The 22,569-nt window shown below is 47.0% G+C and overlaps 2 protein-coding genes across 3 annotated transcripts in view; one reads left to right on the top strand and one right to left on the bottom strand.

Moving 5' to 3' along the window:
- The window catches only part of LOC309335205 (uncharacterized protein), a 31,524-nt gene extending 20,165 nt beyond the window's left edge, over positions 1-11,359 (bottom strand). The window contains exons 1-6 of the mRNA XM_081850078.1: positions 11,241-11,359; positions 10,842-10,991; positions 7,253-8,229; positions 4,755-4,854; positions 851-1,528; positions 65-595 (exon numbers count right to left, since the gene is read on the bottom strand). Coding sequence (XP_081706204.1) covers positions 65-595; positions 851-1,528; positions 4,755-4,854; positions 7,253-8,011 — 2,068 coding nt within the window. The 5' untranslated portion in view covers positions 8,012-8,229; positions 10,842-10,991; positions 11,241-11,359. The remainder of the gene's footprint in view (positions 1-64; positions 596-850; positions 1,529-4,754; positions 4,855-7,252; positions 8,230-10,841; positions 10,992-11,240) is intronic.
- Positions 11,360-11,542: 183 nt separating this feature from the next.
- LOC309336752 (uncharacterized protein) lies at positions 11,543-21,972 on the top strand. 2 transcript variants are annotated; one of them, XM_081853023.1, is made up of 5 exons: positions 11,543-11,862; positions 14,168-15,098; positions 18,043-18,166; positions 18,836-21,645; positions 21,790-21,972. In XM_081853023.1, exons 2-4 carry the CDS (start codon positions 14,391-14,393, stop codon positions 19,843-19,845), a joined length of 1,842 nt encoding a protein of 613 aa, XP_081709149.1. In that variant the 5' UTR covers positions 11,543-11,862; positions 14,168-14,390; the 3' UTR covers positions 19,846-21,645; positions 21,790-21,972. The 2 variants fall into 2 exon arrangements, with proteins under 2 accessions (XP_081709149.1, XP_081709150.1); XM_081853024.1 differs by having other exon boundaries at positions 18,836-21,648.
- The last annotated feature ends 597 nt before the right edge of the window (positions 21,973-22,569 follow it).

The raw sequence follows: 22,569 nt of genomic DNA, 5'->3' as shown, positions 1-22,569 counted from the left end.
GCTTTGCCAGCACCGTGGGTTTGCTCATGTCTGGCAAGGTGCGCTTTCCGACTGAAACTCCTACCGCAGTCTTTGCATTCATGTGGCTTCTCTCCCGTGTGGGTTCTCTCATGCGCCACGAGGGTGGACCTGGCGCCAAAGCATTTATCGCAGCATGCACATTTGAATGGTTTCTCTCCCGTGTGGTCCCTCTGGTGATTAAGGAGGTGCGATTTCTGACTGAAGCCCTTCCCACAGTCCAGGCATTTATGAGGCTTCTCTCCAGTGTGGATTCTCTGGTGACTGTTGAGATTAGTCTTCTGGCTGAAGGTTTTCCCACAAACCGAGCATCTGTGCGGCTTCTCTCCCGTGTGGGTCCTCTCATGCGCCACAAGAGTTGATCTGCCACCAAAGCACTTCTCGCAGTGTGAACATTTATATGGTTTTTCTCCAGTGTGGGTTCTCAAATGTCCAGTAAGGAGGGAGCTCAAGTTGAATGTTTTCCCGCAGACAAAACATTTATAAGGTTTATCTCCCGTGTGCAGCCTCTGATGATTTGTGAGCTGCGATTTGTTGCTGAAACTTTTCCCACAGTCTGAACACTTGTGTGGCTTCTCTAAAACGTGGGTATTTTCGTGGGCAATCAGAACTGACCTCAGACCGAAACTTTTTCCACACTGTGAACACTGAAAAGGTTTCTCTCCAGTGTGGATTCTCTGGTGACTACTAAGGTGAGCCCTCTGACTAAAGCTTTTCCCACATTCGGAGCACTTATGGGGCTTATCTCCCGTGTGGGTTCTCTCGTGAGCAATAAGGACAGACTTGAAACTGAAACTTTTGCCACATTCCAAGCACTTATATGGTTTCTCACCCGTGTGGATTCTCTGGTGTCTTCGGAAAGTGGCGCTCCAACTAAAGGTTCTCCCACACTCAAAACACTTATAGGGCTTGTCTCCTGTGTGGATTCTCTGATGACTAATAAGCTGCGAGCTGGCGCAGAAGGTTTTCTCGCAGTAGGAGCATTTATAGGGCTTCTCTCCCGTGTGCCTCCTCTCATGCACAATAAGGTTTGTGCTCCTGCTGAAACTTTTCCCACAGTGAGAGCACTTAAAGGGTTTTTCTCCCGTGTGGATTCTCTTGTGGATGTTAAGGTCCGATATCTGGCTGAAACACTTCCCACAATCCAAACATTTGTAAGGTTTTTCTCCCGTGTGAGTCCTCTTGTGCTTGATGAGATCAGTCCTCCAGCTGAACCTTTCCCCACAAATTTTGCAAGTCTTTTGTCTCTCACCTGCTGGAGTCCCCTGCCATTCCGTGGTTTCACTGAAGCTCTCGCGGAGATCTGCTTCACTCTCTTGGCTGTCTCCTCTCCAGCTCTCAGGCCTGGACTGACTCTCAAATGTACTGTGATGATCCATGCACTGAGTAAGGCGGGCTTCTCCTTTCCCCGCTGCCGGCCTAGATGGTTCCACTCGATCGAAAAATCCAAGGACACCGTTTTCCTCTTCGTTTTCATGTAGCGTTGCTGTGGCAGAGGAACAATCGTTTCCTGCAAGGAAGAAAAAGAACCACACAACAGGAAAGGTTCTTAAAAAGTGTAATTTAATGTAGAGATAGCTCCCCCACATCCTCCAGACTCAGGAAGGGTAATACTTAACAAAAAGAAAACAAAATAGCTTATGTAGTCTTAAAATATACCATATTTTTTGCTCTATAAGACTCACTTTTTCCCTCCTAAAAAGTAAGGGGAAATGTGTGTGCGTCTTATGGAGCGAATGCAGGCTGCACAGCTATCCCAGAAGCCAGAACAGCAAGAGGGATCACTGCTTTCGCTGCACAGCGATCCCTCTTGTTGTTCTGGCTTCTGAGATTCAGATTTTTTTTTTTCTTGTTTTCCTCCTCCAAAAACTAGGTGCGTCTTATGGTCTGGTGCGTCTTATAGAGCGAAAAATACGGTATTTTAAGAAGAGCTTTGTGGGATCAGGTCAAAGGCCCATTGAGTCCAGCATCTTGGATAGCTCAGTTGGATAGAGAGCAGTGCTGATAATGCCAAGGTTGCAGGTTCAATCTGTGATTCCTACTGGCAAAACCTATTGGTGTTTCGCAACTTTCTGACTAGTTGCAGGACCTTAGCCAGACCTAGCAGAGTAAACATAGAGTTCACGAAAGCAATTGGCAACTTGGCTGCAGACAGGATGGATGAAGCAGGAACCAGGAACTTGTAGTTAGGCGTCTATTATATACAGTGGACTATTTACAGGAACAGAACAAAACACGGATCTTTAGCTAGCTCTCTCCTACACGACTCACAACTCCTGAACTCATACTAACACTTTCCAGTTAGTAGGCCATTAATCCATTGTTCCCATGAGAGAGCTTGACCAATCATAGAGCTGTCTCCATGCCTCTGTATCACCAGGCAGACTTACTCCTTCACATTGCCTTGGCTGTCTGCCAAACACTAATTGACTCTGTGTGAGTAGCTGCACGTATTCAGATTCCCAACAATTCCTGCATTGTAGGGGGTTGGACTAGATGATCCTCAGGGCCTCTTTCAACTCTGTGATCCCCTTCTCACAGTGGCCAACCCCATGGGAAGCCTACAAGCAGGATCTTGAGATTCCCACAACTGGTATTCCGAGGCCTATGAAATTGGAGGAATAATAGCAACGGCTTTGTGACTAGTTGATGGCGACAGCAGTCACGAAATTAAAAGACGCCTGCTCCTTGAGAGAAAGGCGATGGCAAACCTAGACAGCATCTTAAAAAGCAGAGACATCACCTTGCCAACAAAGGTCCGTATAGTTAAAGCCATGGTTTTCCCAGTAGTGATGTATGGAAGTGGGAGCTGGACCATCAAGAAGGCTGATGGCTGAAGAATTGATGCTTTTGAATTATGGTGCTGGAGGAGACTCTTGAGAGTCCCGTGGGCTGCAAGAAGATCAAACGCATCCATTCTTAAGGAAATCAGCCCTGAGTGCTCACTGGAAGGACAGATCCTGAAGCTGAGGCTCCAAGACTTTGGCCACCTCATGAGAAGAGAAGACTCCCTGGAAAAGACCCTGATGTTGGGAAAGATGGAGGGCACAAGGAGAAGGGGACATCAGAGGACGAGATGGTTGGACAGTGTTCTCGAAGCTACCAGCATGAGTTTGACCAAACTGCAGGAGGCAGTGGAAGACAGGAGTGCCTGGCGTGCTCTGGTCCATGGGGTCACGAAGAGTTGGACACGACTAAACGACTAAACAACAACAACAACGGCTTTGTGACTAGCTGTTTTTAATTAGACTGTGGATTTTAGCTGTACTTTATATCTAATTTTACCTGTGCCCTAGGCTCAGAGAGCTTTTTTGATCAAGCAGTCTTGAAATATTTTTAACAAAGAAAGATAGCCCTCATGGCTAATAGCCATATGATGTCAGATTCTCATCATCCCTGGTCACTTGAGAGTGTGTTTTAAGAGAGGAGAACTAGCCCCACTGTACATCGGGGAGGGCTGTGTGGAGAGATTCTCTTCCTTTAAATTCCTAGGAGTTTATCTCAGTGAAGACCTTACTTGGGAAATAAATACAACCCAGGTGGTTAAGAAAGCCCAACAGAGACTCCATCTCCTCAGAGTATTGCGGAAGAACGATGTCAATCAACATTTGATGATCTCCTTCTACCGGTCAACAATAGAAAGTGTCCTTTCATGCTGCATCACGGTGTGGTATACTGGTTTGACATCATCTGATAGGAAGTGCCTGCAGAGGGTAGTGAATACAGCACAAGATATTATGGGCTGTCCCGTGAATCTGCTGGATGAAATAGCGGAATAACGTTGCCTTAAGAGAGTGAGGAAACTTCTCAGGGATGATTCACACCCTGGCCGGCGCTTTCTTGATCTCCTGCCCTCAGGCAGAAGATATAGAGGCATGATTAGTCGCACCAACAGGGTAAAGAACAGCTTTTGTCCATGGGCTGTTAGGCTGCTGAACGAAAAGATAACAACAGGGCAACTGACTTTTGGGTTTGGTGGGTGTGCGTCAGTAAACGAGGGGAATTAAGACTAAGAGAGCTGAGTGGGGGTTGCTCGTGTAATCTCACTGTATGCAAGTTGTACAAGTATTTCAATTTCAATATAGGGAAAAACATATTCTTAAAATAAGTACAGTCGTACCTTGGTTTTCGAACAGCTTAGTTCTCGAACGTTTTGGCTCCCAAATGTCGCAAACTTGGAAGTGATTGTTCCGGTTTGCAAACTATTTTGCAATAGTTTTGGAAGTTTTGAAAGCCGAACGTCCAATGGGGCTTCAGCGGCTTCCGATTTTCTGCAAGAGCTTCCTGCAGCCAATCAGAAGCTGCGCTTTGGTTTTCGAACGTTTTGGAAGTCGAACGGACTTCCGGAATGGACTCTGTTCGACTTCCAGGATACGACTGTAGATCCTTTTTGCACAATACACGTGACAGCTGAATGGGAGCTCTTTATCAAGAGACAATCTCTCCTTAAGGAGCGGTTGCTGACTGGTAGGTTGCTGTAGCTAATAAGTATACACTTGTATACAGTGAGATTACAGGCCGTGACCCGATCCATCTTTGTTCTGAAGCAGCAAGAACCAAAGTGATCCGTTCCAGCACTTGTGAAGCCAACTGTAATTATTACTTATTATTCTGACTAGTACTATTTCTACAGCAGCAAAGCTCATTCATGGTGATTTGAGAGTTAGGCCAGCAAACAATCTAAAAGCGACCTGATACCCACTTCCTCCGGACTCTCAAGTAACAACAATACTTACTGACTATCTCGTTGGCCTTGTCGCACTGCTGCTTGCTCTCCCCAGTCAGCTCTTCTTGGGGGGAATTCACAGATTCGCCCTTCCTGACTAGCCCTCTGTACTGTAACAGAGAGAAGATGCTGCCTTATATACCAAGCAAATTTACATGCAATGAGAGGCAGTGCGGTGCAGTGGTTAGAGTATGGGAGATGTGGGAGACTAGTGTTCAAATCTCCACTCAGCCATAAAGCTCTCTATGACCCTGTTTCTGGATCACTGCTGGATACAGGGATCAGGACAAGGGGCTAATAATAATAATACAGTAATAATAATATAATAATAACCCATCTGACTGGGTTGCCCTAGCCACTCTGGGTGGTTTCCAACATATGTAAAAATGTAATGTTTTGTCTATTTGTTTGTTTGTTTGTTTGTTTATTCATTCCACTACTGCGCCTGTGTTTTGTTAACCCAAAAATGGAAAACGAGCGAGGTCCCAACTAAAGAAGAATGGCAACTTAAGCTGATGGAATGCCTGCAGCTGGCAGACTTAACATACAGAATAAGAGAACAAGAAGAACATATGTTTAAAGAAGATTGGAAGATGTTTATTGAATATATGGGGGGAAATTGCATACACCTGAAAACGCTGGCATAAATGCTGGATAAATTCAACAGTGTAAATAAGTTTTGATGGATGTAATAATGGAATACTGAATGGCTTAGTTTATGTAAAATATGCAGGGATTTATGGTATGCAAAATGAACCATGGAAAAACAAGTGAAGTCATTACAAAAAATTCCTTCCAGTAGCACCTTAAAGACCAACTAAGTTAGTTCTAGGTATGAGCTTTCGTGTGCATGCACACTTCTTCAGATACACTGAAACAGAAGTCACCAGACCCTTCTATATAGTGAGAAGGTGGGGAGGGGTAGTACTCAGAAGGGTGGTGGGAATGGGTGATTGGCAGACAGCTGTGATGAGCCTGTTGACGACTCTTAACGACTGCAATAGGTCTTGCAGGAAAAAGCAAGGGGTGAGAAGGTGAAAAATGGCTTTGTCATGTATAATGAGATAAGAATCCAATGTCTTTGTTCAGACCAGGTCTCTCCATGGTTTTAAGTTTGGTACAGTGGTGCCTCGCAAGACGAAATTAATTCGTTCCGCAATTTTTGTCGTCTAGCGAATTTTTCGTCTTGCAAAGCACGAAATCCCATAGGAATGCATTGAAAATCAATCAATGCGTTCCTATGGAAACCGCCTTCAGACCAGGTCCGGGGACAGTCTGTCCCCGGACCTCTTCTGAAGGCCGGCGGGGGGGTGGAGTCTTTGCTTCCCCCCGCCTGCCTTCCCGGGACAGCGGAGAATTCATCCGCTGTCCCGGGGCGATTTTAAAATGCTGGCAGGCGGCAGCGCTGCTGCCCCCCAGCATTTTAAAAGCCCCCGGGACAGCGGGTGAATTCATCCGCTGTCCCGGGGGCTTTTAAAATGCTGGGGGGCGGCAGCGCTGCCGCCCGCCAGCATTTTAAAATCGCCCCGGGACAGCGGGTGAATTCATCCGCTGTCCCGGGGGCTTTTAAAATGCTGGGGGACGGCAGCGCTGCCGCCTGCCAGCATTTTAAAACCGCCCCGGAGATTTCCCTATGGGCTTTCGTCCTGCGAAGCAAGCCCATAGGGAAATTCGTTTAGCGAAGCGCCTCAAGAAACGGAAAACCCTTTCGTCTAGCGGGTTTTCCGTCTTGCGAGGCATTCGTCTTGCGGGGCACCACTGTAATAAGTTGCAATTCAGCAGCTTCTCTTTCCAGTCTATTTCTGAAATTCCTTTGTAATAGGAATTACCCCTCCCCACCTTCTCACTATATAGAAGGGTCTGGTGACTTCTGTTTCAGTGTATCCTAAGAAGTGTGCATGCACACGAAAGCTCATACCTAGAACTAACTTAGTTGCTCTTTAAGGTGCTACTGGAAGGAATTTTTTGTTTTGACTATGGCAGACCAACACGGCTACCTATCTGTAAAGGGAAGTCATTGATATTGTAAGGACGTTTAAATGAGTATTTAAAATTGTGAAACAGAAAATCAAAGAAAAATTATATAAAATAAAAAATAAAAATGTAATGAAACATACAACATAAAAAAACTTCCCTATACAGGGCTGCCTTCAGATGTCTTCTAAAGGTTGTAAAATTACTTATCTCCTTGGCTCAGGGATCGCATAACTCCAGCATCTCTCTAATGAATGTAGAGACATCCTAAAGAAAAGTGGGACATTCTGAGATCAAATCAGAAACCATGACGGCTTCTGTAAATCCGGGGCTGTCCCTGGGAAATAGTAACACTTGGTCCACATAGCTGTCAATTTTTCCCTTTTCTTGCAAGGAATCCTATTCGGAATAAGGGAATTTCCCTTTAAAAAAGGGAAACGTTGACAGCTATGCACTTGGAGGGTCCATGACTGAGTATATAAGGGGTGAGAAGATCTTTGAGGTAACCACGTTAAATGAAACTAACATACTCACTTGTTCCTCTAGCTTTCCATCCTCTTCCTGCCCTAGCAGGAAGTCCTCGGCCAGGGCCACCGCCTGGGCGCAGGTCTTTGCGCCGCGATCCCTGACCCAGCTCTGCATCTCCGGGGGCAGGATGTTCAGGAGCTGCTCCAGGACCACCAAGTCCAGGATCTGCTCCTTCGAGTGCCTTTCCGGCTTCAGCCACTGGCGGCAAAGGAAGGACAGTCGGGCGCAAACCATGCGCGGCCCGTCCCCTTCCCGGCAGCGCAGTTGCCTAAAGCGCTGCTGGGACACATCCCCGCTGTCCGGGATATTGTCCAAGTTCTCTTCCTTCACCTGTGCAGCATCTGCCATGGCGTTGGCTTCCAAGAAGCCACAGGTCTTCTGCCCGTCAAGGCTTGGCGGGGTCAGAGTTTCTCGTCTGGATGAGCCCTCCGAGGAAGCCATGTGTGCTTGGGTGCCCATGGCCATGCTGGGCGATTCCTCCAACTGCGGGTTCCCCCACTGCAAGTGAGGCGACTCCACCGTCTTCAGGAATTCTTGCCACTGGGCTTCCCAGTGCTGCGCCAACCCCTCGTCCGGCTCCTCTTTGACCTGCCCTCGGTTTCGAAATTCACCCCCGTTGACCCGAGAAAGGCTCGTTTCCTCCAAAGTCTCCCTGGAGTTGAAGTCCTTTGAGCCTCCAGTCTCCATTTTCCTTCTTGGCAGCGTTTTCCGCTCTACAGGAGTCGGGGAAGAGGAGCTCAAGGGTGTTTCCTGCTTGGCAGCCATTTTGTCTTGGGCCAGTCCCCACTTCCTCTAAAGCCATCTCTGCCCTTTCACCCTCCGGTTCCCATTTTCTTCATGGCACGCATAGCAGGCGAAACTAGTCTTTGGTTTCCAATCCATCCGCAATGTTTTGCAACAAGGCGGTTATGCAGAGCTTGTCGAGTTCTCTCAGCAAGCTGAAGCTGCTGCGTCGAATGGGCTTGTGGTTGAATGGAAGCTACCTAAGGAAAACAATAAGAATAAGAATAATTTATTACTTATACCCCGCCCATCTGGCTGGGCCTCCCCAGCCACTCTGGGCGGATTCCAACAGGATATTAAAAACACAAAAAGTCAAGATAGTTGTTTATTTCCTTGACATCTGGTGGGACAGCCTTTCACAGGGCGGGTGCCACTACCGAAAAGGTCCTCGGAATGGAATGAGGGGGAACACATAAAAGAAAAAAGGCTCTGTACATGCAGTTTCCAAAAGCTGCTTATTCAACAATCGAAGGCCTATTTAACAAAAAATTGCCTATTTATTATGGCAGGTGTGAGGAACTTCTTTTTCCCCAAATTATTTTTATTAATTTTCCAAATTATTACACATCAAACCAATTTAAATTAATTTAATACAATTCTATTAATTCTTAAAATCAGGTTTCCTACTACTGTTCCGAACATATGATCACCTTCATTTCCTCACATTGCCGCATCATTTCTAAATGAGTCCAGCTGACATCCTTCACTTGCTTTGTGGGGAACTTCTGGCCTTCCAAATATTGCTCCTCCATCAACCCTTATTTATTAAGCTTGGGGCAGCAGAATTTCTAAATCTGGGCACTCTAGACTGTCACTACAATAAGCCTACAATTTGCATACAATTCAGCTTTACGCACTGGCAAATATATATATATATAAATTAAAAGGGGACTGGTGTCTGGTAAAAACGTGTTTTGTCACTTCCATCCGCCATTGAACCCAAGGTGTTTTGACTATACACGATTTGGGCTTTAGGCGCGATCCCCGGAACGTAATTCCTGCGTAAGCTGTGGGCTTACTGTATTTGCGGGATGATTTCAATCACGTATCAGCCAATTCCCGGGCCCTAAGGTAGTCAGATTATCCTCCACCAGGGCCAGGGCCTTCTCAGTGATGGCTCCGACCTGGTGGAATGCTCTGTCCCATGAGACCAGGGCCCTTCAGGATTTAACTTCCTTCCACAGGGCCTTTAAGACAGAGCTATTCCTTCTGGCTTTCAACCTGAACTTAGCCTGATCTTTTATTCCCCTTCCTTCCATCCCTCTCCCCTTTTTATGAAGATTACCCGCTCTGGAATCCCGCAGCTAATTCTCCCCTGGTCTCCTCGCTGGCCCAAATAGGACTAGCTAGCCCTGGTGATCATCTAATGTTTATTGGATGGATTCCCCCCCCCCCCCAAAAAATTGATTTTTGATTTTATTGTTATTCACATTTTATACCTTATTTTATGCTGTTTTTTGTAGCATCAATTAAGTGTTTTAAATTTGTTGTTAGCCGCCCTGAGCCCAGTTTTCTGAACTCGGAAGGGTGGGGTATAAATAAATTTATTATTATTATTATTATTATTATTATTATTATTATTATTATTATTATTTTCCAGCTGTACAAAGCTGACTGGGAGGTCTGGCACAACAAAAACTCTTCTCCAAAAGACCAGACTTTTCTGCTGTAAGTGATGGGGGAAAGTATGGCACAACACTTGCTTTGAACCAACTACCCTTCCTGCAAGCAGATCAGAACTAATGCCCAAATGTTGTTATTACTAATAATAACCTCCCTGCAAAACTGAGCAGGGTGGGTGCTCCATAAACAGGTGGTCTAGACTCTAGAGCACTCTCAAGAGAGAATTTGACAGCTGGAGTCAAGGAGCTCCTGCATCTATTTTTAACATCAAAATAGTACTAATAATTGAGACACACACACCCCACCCAACCTGGCTGCCCGCCTCTCTCTCCTGCCCCTCCGGGCAATGGGATCAAAACGGTTAAAAACTGAGAATACTGCAAGATATTGCAACAAGCAATAATTTGCAGCCCATTCGCTTCCCTTGCAGGTTGCAGATACCTATTGCAGTTCACCTTTTAACAGGAGCCTTGCTCAACTCACAGCCTTCTTGCCTTTCTGCTAATGCAGTCGCTTCCCAACAGGAAAGGCCTTTCCTCGCTGTTGCACACAGCTGCATATATTCCTTTTTCCATTCATTTTTGGCCTTGCTAGGAAGCTCTGCTCGATCTGTTCAACCCTTTGGCTTGGCTCATACGGTAAGAATGTCATATGCCCTATCCCCAAGAGCCCACCCTGTTCCTGGAAGTCTGGAATTTGGTATGGCTCATTTAAATTCTGAATTTTTTAAAAAAGACCAAATTCTTATCCAAATTGTGTATATATATATATATATACACATATATATGTGTGTGTGTGTGTGTGTGTGTTTTATTTTAATTGGATTATGATTGCATATGTTAATTGGATGTTTTTTATTGGAAAATTAATAAAAATGATCAAATTCTGAATTTTAAATTGTTATAACCCACTCTGGGACCTGCTGGCCAAGGACGGGTAATAATACAGTAATAATAATAATAATAATAATAATAATAAACAATAATAATAAATAATAAATAGGAATAAAAATAATACTGTATTTATGTATATGTTTATAAATGCTAGTCGCTTGGATACATTTTGGTAGCAAGTGACTAATAAATTTTAATAATAAACAATTAACATTTAAAAACATATACCTAAAAATATTACCTCACATCTACATCAATTCAGTGTTGTTGTTGTTATAATAATTGTTGTTGCTTACCTTCTGCCGTGGATATCTTTCTCACAGGGCAATCCTATGTTTAGCCCCTTAAAAACAAAAATACTTCGGGGGGGGGGTGGCTTTGAACTTGAAAAGGCTGCAATTGACAATATTCCTCAGGTAGCCCAGTCCTGTCCATCCATGTTTACTCTGAGTAAATCTCTCTCCTTTTTTTGGAAGATAATATCTATTAAAATTTTAAAGGTTACAAAAAGAATAAAGAGAGGACACCAAGTTAAGCAAAAACTAAACAACACATCACACTAAGGGGGGGGGAATTATAAAAAACAAACAGCAGAAAAAGAGAAACAATTAAGAAACACAACGAACCTTCCCATAACTTATCTTTCATTTGCTTGTTTCCTTGACCTCCTCGCACCTCCCTTTTTTGTATTCTACTCTGAGTAAATCTCAGCTGTTTTCAGCACCGGGTGACCGTCTTCCTTGTCGCCTCGCTCGATTGCACGGCTTTCTGCACGTGCTCAGAGGCTGTGTTTCATCACCACCGATGCTGGTTGTTTTTTTTTTTTTAATTTTTTGCACTTAAATAGTTTCTTTTTCTATTTAAGAATATTAAATTTTTTTCTATTTAAATATTCTACACATTTTCTTTTTCAGGAATTTCTTGATCCCTAGCAAAAATCAATCCTGCCTCTGCCTGGGGGCTTGTGCACCCAGCAAAGCCGAGATCACCCAGTCCTGACCCCTTCCTTGCCGCAGCTGTCAACGTTTCCCTTTCATCAAGGGGAATTCCCTTATCCCGAATAGGATTCCTCGCAAGGAAAGGGGAAAGTTGACAGCGATGCTCCTCGCCCCGCTCCCTCCATCGCCCATTGTGCTAGAGCGGAGCGACAGCTCGTGTGAACGGCCCCTTTAAGAGCCGGGATCAATAGAGTTCCGGGTGCTAGAGAGGACCAAGCAGGTTTTTTGGGGGGTGGGGGTGGGGAGGGCCCCTTCCTTTCCTTTCCTGTCTGATGGAGAGGAAGCTGCACATTCTGCCTGGCTGCAAGGAGCAGCAGAGGTGAGAGCCTTTTGTGCAGGGTATCAAAGGGGAGAAGCAGGGGAGGAGCAAAGCAAACGTTAAAGGCGCTAGTCCCTTTGAGGCAGGCTGAAGATGCATCATGGGGGCAGGGCTCCTGTGCCTTTATTTTTTTAGGGGGGAAAGGGTTACCAACTAAGCCCGCCTTTCTCAACCTGTGGGTCCCCAGATGTTGCTGAACTACAACTCCCATCACCCCTAGCTAGCAAGGCCAGAGCTCAGGGATGATGGGAGTTGTAGTCCAACAACATCTGGGGACCCACAGCGGTGGGGGGAAAGGGGTCTTGCTTTCTCCTTTTAACAGCCCTTGACATTCAGGAGTCGGGAGATGAATGCTTTCATTGCAGGGAGAGAAATATTGCATGATGCGCATCATGCTCCCCTCCCCCCCTTCACACTTTGGCACTCACTTTCTTTTTATGTATAAATTTTGTTTTTGCATTTTCTATTTTACATAAGCAAATGAATTAAATACATAATGCCTTCTGACTTCCTCCCCGCATTGTGGATCTTAATGTAATGATTTTCCCCTCTGCATCTCTATCATAACTCTTATTTTTAATAAATCCATTGCCAATCCATAGTTAAAATTTTTACTGCAAGTTTTCTGTCAATCCTGCCGATGTATGTAGTTGTTGACAATAGCTTTTCAAAAAAATTACGTATAAACTTTATTAAAGACCTCTTTACTAAAGACCTCCTCTTCCTGGTTTCTAATTCTTCCTGTAAGTTTTGCCATCTCTTTGACACTCAGTTTCAGAGATGCACCAAAATATTTCATTTCCAGCCTTAGAATCATAGAATCTTGAGTTGGAAGGGACTCCAAGGGTCATCTAGTCCAACCCCCTGCAATGCAGGAATCTCAGCCAAAGCATCCATGACAGATGGCCATCCAACCTCTGCTTAAAAACCTCCAAGGAAGGAGAGTCCACAATCTCCTGAGGGAGACCATTCCACTGTCCAAACAGCTCTTGCTGTCGGAAAACTCTTCCTATGTTTAGTCAGAATCTCTTTTCTTGGAGCTTGTAGCCATGGATTCGAGTCCTACCTTCCAGAGCAGAAGACAAGCATGCTCTCTCTTCCATGTGACAGCTCTTAAGATATTTGAAGATGGCTCTCATATCTCTTCTCAGTCTCCTCTTTTCCAGGCTAAACCTACCCAGCTCCTTCAAGCGCTCCTCATAAGGCTTAGTTTCCAGACCCTTAATCATCTTGGTTGCCCTCCTCTGCACACATTCCAGCTTCTCAATATCATTCTTAAACTGTGGTGCTCAGAATTGGACACAGTATTCCGAGTGTGGTCTGACTAAGGTACTATCACCATATTTTTCGCTCTATAGGACACACCGGACCATAGGACGCACCGGACCTTAGGAGGGGGAGAACAGGAAAAAAATATTTTTTTTCTTGTTCTCCCCCTCAAAAACAAGGTGTGTTCAAGGTGCGTTCAAGAGCAGGAGTTTGTGGGGCTGGCGCTGCGCTCCCCGGGCTTCGGGCTGCAGGCAGCTATCCGGGCTCCGCAGGCTTGCGGATAGCTTTCTGAAGCCTGCATTCGCTCCATAGGACGCACACACATTTCCCCTTCATTTTTGGAGGGGGGAAAGTGCGTCCTATAGAGCGAAAAATACGGTACTTCCCTTGATCTGGACACGATACTTCTGCTGATACAGCCTTACCTGTCTCTCCCCTTCCACGTTCTTGTCTTCCTCCTCTCCTGGTCTGCCCCACAGAGGACCTAAAGGTCCATGAATAATCATAGTTTAGAGGTCCTGGGCCCTAAGGAAGTCAGATTATCCTCCACCAGGGCCAGGGCCTTCTCAGTGATGGCTCCGACCTGGTGGAATGCTCTGTCCCACAAGACCAGGGCCCTGCAAGATTTAACTTCCTTCAGCAGGGCCTGTAAGAAAGAGCTATTCCACCTGGCTTTCAATTTGAACTTAGCCTGATCTTTCATTCCCGTTCCTTCCCTCCCCCTCCCCTTTTTATGAAGATTACCCGCTCTGAGATCCCACAGCTAATTCAACCCTGGTCTCCTTGCTGGCCCAAATAGGACTAATTTAGCCAGCTAGCCCTGGTGATCATCTAATGTTTATTGGATGGATTTCCCCCCTAAATTGATTTTTGATTTTATTGTTTTTCACATTTTATACCATATTTTATTCTGTTTTTTTGTAGCATCAATTAAGTGTTTTAAATTTGTTTTCTGAACCGGGAAGGGCGTGGTATAAATAAAATTTTATTATTATTACTTTATTATTATTATTGTTGTTGTTGTTGTTGTTGTTAGAGAAAAGTGCCCTGCTGTCAGTCATCTGGAAAACCACCAGCTCCCGAAGATGCCCTCTGCTTCGTCTGAATGGGGAGCTTGCCTGGCATTCCCCAGGATGAAGCAGTTTCGTTGACATACTCTGCTGAGGAATTGCAGCAGGACTGGAGGCTTGGACTTTGATAGCGGACTGAGAGAGGCCTGAATCTTCCCTTGGTGGGTTTTGGCTGGGGCGAACACAAAAATGGCTACGGAACAGGAAGCGTCGGCAACCCTGGGCCTCCGTTTCCAGTCTGCACCGGAGGATGTGGCTCTGCCCCCTGTGGACCCAGAGGGTCAGGATTCGGCAGCAAGGTTGGAAGGGCCTCACAAACTCCACCACACTGACCTTCGTGGGGGGAAAGAGGACCTCCTGAGCTGCAGTGGGGAGCAGGCGGTCAGAAGACCCAAATGGGGCAACCCACCACTCCTGCTTCCAACCCCTTGGGATGTCACAAAGACTTGCCTGCCTTCCTTGGATGGGCTGGCCGATCCGATCCGAGAACAGGCCACACAACTCCTCCCAGGCCACGGTGGGGGAGCCAAACCAGCCTCCAGCTGCTTGGACTCTGAGGTGGGCTACTCAGACCCACGGGGGGATCCCTCGGAAAAGGGTGCCGTCGCCATGGAGGCACAGCGGCTGAACTTCCGCCAGTTCCGCTACCAGGAGGTTGAGGGACCACGGGAAGTGTGCAGCCAGCTCTGGTACCTGTGCCATCGGTGGCTGAAGCCGGAGAGGCACTCCAAGGAGCAGATCCTGGAGCTGCTGATCCTGGAGCAGTTCCTGGCCATCCTGCCGCCGGAGATCCAGACCTGGGTGAAGAGAGGAGGGCCCGAGAGCTGCGCCCGGGCGGTGGCCCTGGCCGAGGGCTTCCTGCAAGGACAACGGGAAGCTGGGAGTTGCGGGGAGCAGGTGAGGTCAGATCTGTCCTGGACGAGACTTTAGAAAATGGAGAAAGAGAGCAAAGGAGAGTTGGCTGCTCCCAGATGTATTTTATTCCACTGATCCATCACTTCCCATAGAATTGCATGGAGAAGTAACTCATTAGCAGGCTGTGCCTGCAGGAAGTTATTTTTCTTATGCATTCATGATTATTTGTGCTCTGGAAGGTATTAAGGCAGTAAAACACAATCCGCCTTACGAGTGGCACTGTGGTCTAAACTACTGAGCCTCTTGGGCTTGCCGATCAGAAGGTCGGTGGTTCAAATCCCTGCGACGGGGTTAGCTCCCATTGCTCTGTGCAATGCTTTTTTCTAAAAAATGTTTATGGGTACTCTCATTTTCCTGCTCATGTTGAAATACTGCCCCTCAGTGAGGCTAAACTTACATTCACAAAATGTTTAGGGGTATTTTCTGCATCCCCCCAGAAAAAAGCACAGGCTCTGCTCCAGCTCCTGCCAACCTAGCGATTCAAATCCCCGCAACGGGGTGAGCTCCCGTTGCTCTGTCCCAGCTCCTGCCAACCTAGCAGTTCGAAAGCAGTGCAAGTAGATAAATAGGTACCACTCCAGCGGGAAGGTAAACAGCATTTCCGTGCGCTCTGGTTTCTGTCACGGTGTTCCGTTGCGCCAGAAGCGGTTTAGTCATGCTGGCCACATGACCCAGAAAGCTGTCTGTGGACAAACGCTGGCTCCCTCAGCCTGAAAGCGAGATTACTGTTTGCACCTGGAAATGTTTTGCAGGTGAACATGCTGTGTCCTTTCCAATCCACGCGTGGCCTGTAACTTTTTGAAACTGCAAATGTTGGGGTGTGGGTGTGCCACTTTTGTTGTGTTGTAGCGCAGGAGCGTCCCTTCTGGTCAGCAATAGCACAGTGACATTGGGGCAGCAGAACAGCTAGTAAATTGGGAATGATGTGTGGGCAGTCCAGTATAAATACACCACAAATGTGGCCGCTGGGACCATATAACACCTGTTCTGAGAGATCTGCTTTGGCTCCCAGTACGTTTCTGAGCACAACTCAAAGTGTTGGTGCTGACCCTTAAAGCCCTAAACAGCCTTGGTCCAGTATACCTGAAGGAGCATTTCCACCCCCATCATTCAGCCTGGACACTGAGATCCAGCACCGAGGGCCTTCTGGCAGTTCCCTTGCTGCGAGAAGTGAGGTTACAGGGGACCAGGCAGAGGGCCTTCTTTGTGAGAGCCAGTGTGGTGTAGTGGTTAAGAGCGGTGGACTCGTAATCTGGGGAACCGGGTTCGCGTCTCCGCTCCTCCACATGCAGCTGCTGGGTGACCTTGGGCCAGTCACACTTCTCTGAAGTCTCTCAGCCCCACGCACCTCACAGAGTGCTTGTTGTGGGGGAGGAAGGGAAAGGAAATTGTTAGCCGCTTTGAGACTCCTTCGGGTAGTGATAGAGCGGGATATCAAATCCAAACTCCACTCCTCTGCGGCGCCCATCCTGTGGAACACCCTCCCATCAGATGTCAAGGAAATAAGCAGCTATCCAATTTTTAAAAGACATCTGAGGGCAGCCCTGTTCACGGAAGTTTTTAATATTTAATGCTGCATTGTTTTTAACACTCGATTGGGAGTCGCCCAGAGTGGCTGGGGAAACTCAACTAGATGGGCAGGGTATAAATAAATTATTATTGTTGTAAATAAATTGTTGTTGTTGTTGTTGTTGTTGTTGTTGTTGTTGTTGTTGTTATATTATTCCTTTCAAGCTCATTCAATCCAACTCCTGTTTCAAGTACTGTGGTACCTCAGGTTAAGTACTTAATTCATAGAATCATAGAATCATAGAATCATAGAGTTGGAAGAGACCACAAGGGCCATCGAGTCCAACCCCCTGCCAAGCAGGAAACACCATCAGAGCACTCCTGACATATGGTTGTCAAGCCTCTGCTTAAAGACCTCCAAAGAAGGAGACTCCACCACACTCCTTGGCAGCAAATTCCACTGTCAAACAGCTCTTACTGTCAGGAAGTTCTTCCTAATGTTTAGGTGGAATCTTTTTTCTTGTAGTTTGGAACCATTGCTCCGTGTCCGCTTCTCTGGAGCAGCAGAAAACAACCTTTCTCCCTCCTCTATGTGACATCCTTTTATATATTTGAACATGGCTATCATATCACCCCTTAACCTCCTCTTCTCCAGGCTAAACATGCCCAGCTCCCTTAGCCGTTCTTCATAAGGCATCGTTTCCAGGCCTTTGACCATTTTGGTTGCCCTCCTCTGGACACGTTCCAGTTTGTCCGTGTCCTTCTTGAACTGTGGTGCCCAGAACTGGACACAGTACTCCAGGTGAGGTCTGACCAGAGCAGAATACAGTGGCACTTCCCTTGATCTAGATGGCTATACTCCTATTGATGCAGCCCAGAATTGCATTGGCTTTTTTAGCTGCCGCGTCACACTGTTGGCTCATGTCAAGTTTGTGGTCAACCAAGACTCCTAGATCCTTTTCCTTCCAGAGGTCCGTTCTTAACCTGAAACTGTTCTTAACCTGAAGCACCACTTTAGCTAATGGCGCCTCCCACTGCCACCGCATGATTTCTGTTCTCATTCTGAAGCAAAGTTCTTAACCCGAGGTACTATTTCTGGGTTAGCGAAGTCTGTAACCTGAAGCGTATGTAACCTGAAACGTCTGTAACCCGAGGTACCACTGTACAGGACTTCTCTTGAAGAATCCTGGGAGCTGTAGTTTGTCAAGAGTGCTGGGGACTGTAGCCCTGTGAGGGGGTGGTGAATTCTGGGTATGTGGGGGGGGGGAGTCCTGTGCTTTAAATGCAAAGACACCAGTCTGGAGGGGCCATAAAATCCGTTTTTAAAAGATGTATTTATAGAGGAGGCAGCAGTGCTTCTGAACACCAGGTCCTCATTGGCCCTGTGATGGAAATCCTCGCTTCTTTTTTCCCCCAGGGGATTTACCAGCAGGAGATGTCCGTGAATCCCCTTGAAGATGGTCAGGCCCCTTCAGAGACAGGAGAGAAGCAGCCGGGTGCAGAGGTGAAGCAGGAGGGCAACAGGGCTGGTAGCTGCATGGGTAGGTGTGCTGTCAGGGCACGCTGAATTTTCCAGCTTTCAAACCCCCCCAAAATCAGGGGTGCTAAAAAGTTGTAACATGACTTGGGGCTTCAAAAGATATTTTGGCGGGATTAATGTAATTCAGTTTTGCTCGCTACGCAAAATGTGTGTAAAATGGCATAAAAATTACTAATCACGATTTCCAAGTACTTGCGGTTTTATTATATATTAATATTATTTTTATAATTTAGTATCATTTAGCATTGCGTGACATTTTCAACCAAATTTCCTGCAGTTGTTCCTGAGATCAAGGAGGAGGTTTCCATCTATGTTTGCAGACCACCGGGTGCCGTTTTGATTTAACCACAAACGTTTCATAACTGCACTGTTTTTAACCTGTGGTTTAAAAATGGACCAGATTTTATGTGTTTGTTTGTAAGAATCCCTGAGCAACCCTGCGTACGAGGCTACTAGCAGGAAACAGTTTGCCAAATGGACCTCTCTTAGTTCTCTGAAGGCCACCCTGTTTAGGGAAGTTTTTAATGTTTGATGTTTTATAGGGTTTTTAATATTCTGTTGGGAGCTGCCCAGAGTGGATGGGGAAACCCAGCCAGATGAGTGGGGTATAAATAATATATTATTATTATTATTATTATTATTATTATTATTATTATTATTTCACTCCCAGATGACAGACAGATGGGAGAAATGGAGGATTCACAGGGGAAAATTGCAGAGCCAGTGGAGCTGCCAGACAAGGGGGAAGGAAGGTGTTTCCTACCGACAACAGAGGAAGAAGAAGAAGATGCTCCTTTGACGCAGCCTGGACCCAAGAGGAAGTTGGGAAAGGTCCCAGAGGAGAGCGTCGCTTGCGGAGAAGCCTCTGTTCACCTCAGCGAACCCGCGAACCAGCCGAAAACTCCCCGAGGCAAGCGGGAGACGACCTGCGGCGTTTGCGGGAAGAGCTTCAGCCGCCGGACGGGCCTACTGGCCCATGAGAGGGTGCACACGGGCGAGAAACCCTACAAATGCCCACACTGCGGGCGCAGCTTCCGCTCCAAGTCCACCCTGGTGGTTCACCAGAGGACCCACACGGGCGAGAAGCCCTACCGGTGCCAGGCCTGCGGGAAGAGCTTCCCGGTGACCACGCAGCTCATCGAGCACGAGAGGACCCACTCGGGCGAGAAGCCCTACCAGTGCGCCGAGTGCGGGCAGAGCTTCCGCCAGCGCTCGCACCTCAAGAACCATCAGAAGATCCACACGGGCCTCAAGCCCTTCAAGTGCTCGTACTGCGGCAAGGGCTTCAGCATCAGCTCAGACCTCATCCGGCACGAGAGGGCCCACACCGGAGAGAAGCCCTACCAGTGCCCGGACTGCGGGAAGCGCTTCTGCAACAGCTCACAGGTCATCACGCACCGCCGGGTCCACACCGGGGAAAAACCCTACAAGTGCCTGGAGTGCGGGAAGGGCTTCGCCGTCAGCCAGCAGCTCATCCGGCACCAGGCGGTCCACACGGGGGAAAAGCCCTACCAGTGCCTGGAGTGCGGGAAGACTTTCGGTGTCAGCACCCTCCTGGCCGGGCACCTGAGGATCCACACGGGGGAGAAGCCGTACGAGTGCTCCGAGTGCGGGAAGCGCTTCCGCCTCCGCTCGACGCTCATCACGCACCTGAAAATCCACGTGGCGAGAAAAAGTTAGGGCCGGAAGGGGAAGGGGAAGAAAGAGAGGGGAGAGTTTGTGTAAAGAGGAATCAGTGCTAGGTAAAAAGGTTCGAATCCCCGCAAAGGGGTGAGCTCTTTTTCTTTGGAAAAAAAAGGTAAAGGACCCCTGGATGGTTAAGCCCAGTCAAAGGCGGCTATGTTGGTGTTTTGCAACTTTGACCTGTTGCAGGACCTTAGCAGAGCATACGCAGAGTTCTCGAAAGCAATCAGCTGCAGGCAGGATGGATGAAGCAGGAACCAGTAACTTGTTACTTGTAGCTGTGTTTATTATTTATAGCAGACTTCAAGTTACTACAGTGGTACCTCAGGTTACATACGCCTCAGGTTACAGACGCTTCAGGTTACAGACTCCGCTAACCCAGAAATAGTTAAACCACAGGGAATTGTAACTCTCTGAGGGGGACCAAGGGTCTACTAACAACTCATCAGTATCCTTAAAAAAACCACAGCTCCCCGAATTGCTTGAAGCCAGGATTGCTTGAAGTGCTATCGTAGCACTTTAAATGTATGGGGTGCGTGTGGCTGCTGACCCACCGATTTAAGACTTCGAAATGTCGAAAGCGCTTCTCGTACAGCACCCTAGTTTGCACATCGCACGAAGCCAAGCCACACAAGCTCCCAGGGACGCTTCGCTCCTCGCCCAGTAATTTGCAGCTGTGCTAAGCTAAGCTTGGCGTGTCCCCCAAACCAGGGGTCATGGTTGAACTAGCCATGGTTCAGACGAACCATGATTTGGCCTGTGGTTTACGGCTTGTAGTTTGGACAAGCTAGATCCACAAGCCCAGGTTAGGATGGAGTGCTAAGCTAAGCTACGGCTTACAATAATCGAATCATATAGCTGGAAGGGACCCTAAGGATCCTCTAGTCCAGCCCCTGCAATACAGGAATCTCAACTGAAACATCCATGGCAGACAGCCATCCAACCTCTGCTTGAAAACCTAAGTTCAGTCTAGAACAGCAGCCAAGCAAACAGGATAAGGAAAGTGGCCGCAATCTCCTCTCCACACATTCAAGCTAATCCAGTGTTTCCCCAACTTGAGTCAGCTGTTTTGGGACTACAATTGCCATCATCCCCGACCGCTGGTCCTGCTAGCTAGGGATGATGGGAATTGCAGTCCCGAAACAGCTGGAGACCCAAGTTGGGGAAACGCAGAGCTACGTCATGGTTTGCTTGGCATGACACGTGAACCAGACTATCTTAACAACAACCCTGTAAGGTAGGTCAGCACGAAACCAATAGCGGAAAGACGAGATAGATTGACTGAGGCAGGGGCAGCTTAAGAGTACCACAGGTGGGCGCGCATTTAGATCTTTCTGAACTAGAAGAAGAAGAAGAAGAAAAGTTTGGATTTGATATTCTGCCTTTCACTCCCCTTCAGGAGTCTCAAAGCGGCTAACATTCTCCTTTCCCTTCCTCCCCCACAACAAGCACTCTGTGAGGTGAGTGGGGCTGAGAGACTTCAGAGAAGTGTGACTGGCCCAAGGTCACCCAGCAGCTGCATGTGGAGGAGAGGAGACGCGAACCCGGTTTCCCAGATTACGAGACTACCGCTCTTAACCACTACACCACACTGGCTCTCTACAACTCCCATCAGCCCCAGCAAGCATTGGGGTGATGGGAGTTGTAGTTCAGCAACATCTAAGCATGTGGTTTGAACCTCGGGATTTCCTTACCCATAGTGTGGCTTCTTAGCGTTGTGCTCTAACTTTTGAGCAAGGCTGAAAGAGGGTTTGTGCGAGGAGATGTTTGAAGATCTTTGAAGAGCTACGGAGTAAGGCAGTGTTTCCCAACCTTGGGTCTCCAGCTACTGTTGGACTACAATTCCCATCATCCCTGACCATTGGTCTTGCTAGCAAGGGATGATGGGAGTTGTAGTCCAAAAACAGCTGGAGACCCAAGGTTGGGAAACACTGGAGTAAGGAACGGAATATTGCTTGGAAGGTGGTTACGAGGAAAAGGGTGTTTATGTGGATATTCAGCGTGTTAACATTTGACCCGTAGTGCAAATGTGAAAAACCACCAAGGAGGTGACCTGTAGGCAAACTGAGCCCAAGAGGGGCGTCCAGTAAACCCTTCCTTCCAAATAAATAAGCTCCAAACTTCCTGTCTCATGCTTTCTGTCTCGGTGGTGTGCTTCAGGGGCTGGTGGCAACCTTTTTCGTGTCCAGGCCCCCCCAAAAGGGCCTGGTGTTGGGCGAGGCCAAAAACGAGGGGCCATTTCCCCCCTCCTGCTGCCACCCCCTTTTCTCTCTCCCTTTCTTTGACAGTCATGAGGATGTGTAGGGAACTAGCTTCTGATGGGGCTTTTGAAATTGTTATTATTTAATTATTATAATTAATTAATTATTAACAATTTATTACCTGCCCTTCGCACCACGGCCCCAGGGAGGGTTACAACCATTAAAATGCAATATCAAAAATAATTCAAAACAAGTTAGGAAATAAGACGGGTCTTTAAAATATACAGGCGCCAAATGCCAGGGCAAAAAGCATTCACCAAAATTAGGTCTGGAGTCTAGAAGGATACGATACAATACGATATGATATCTTTATTGTTATTGTCCTATGCAGAACAATGAAATTGAAAAACTACATAAAACTATATAAAAACTACATAAAATATTCAAAAACCCCTAAAAACTCTGAAACCCCATTTAAAAATACACTATACTACAGAGACCCCTTATGCTGCGTTTAGAA

The sequence above is a fragment of the Podarcis erhardii genome, assembly GCF_964252035.2.
Source record: "Podarcis erhardii genome assembly, chromosome: 2".
Lineage (NCBI taxonomy): Eukaryota > Metazoa > Chordata > Lepidosauria > Squamata > Lacertidae > Podarcis > Podarcis erhardii.
The sequence above is the reverse complement of the archived record's forward strand: the minus strand, read 5'-3'. Positions and strand labels throughout refer to the sequence as shown.

Excerpts from the sequence above, each read along its gene's own strand:
- LOC309336752 (XM_081853023.1), top strand. The coding sequence starts at position 14,391 with ATGGCTACGGAACAGGAAGCGTCGGCAACCCTGGGCCTCCGTTTCCAG. Across the intron at positions 15,099-18,042 it reads CTGGGAGTTGCGGGGAGCAG|GGGATTTACCAGCAGGAGAT; the intron begins GTGAGGTCAGAT and ends TTTTTCCCCCAG. Across the intron at positions 18,167-18,835 it reads CAGGGCTGGTAGCTGCATGG|ATGACAGACAGATGGGAGAA; the intron begins GTAGGTGTGCTG and ends TTTCACTCCCAG.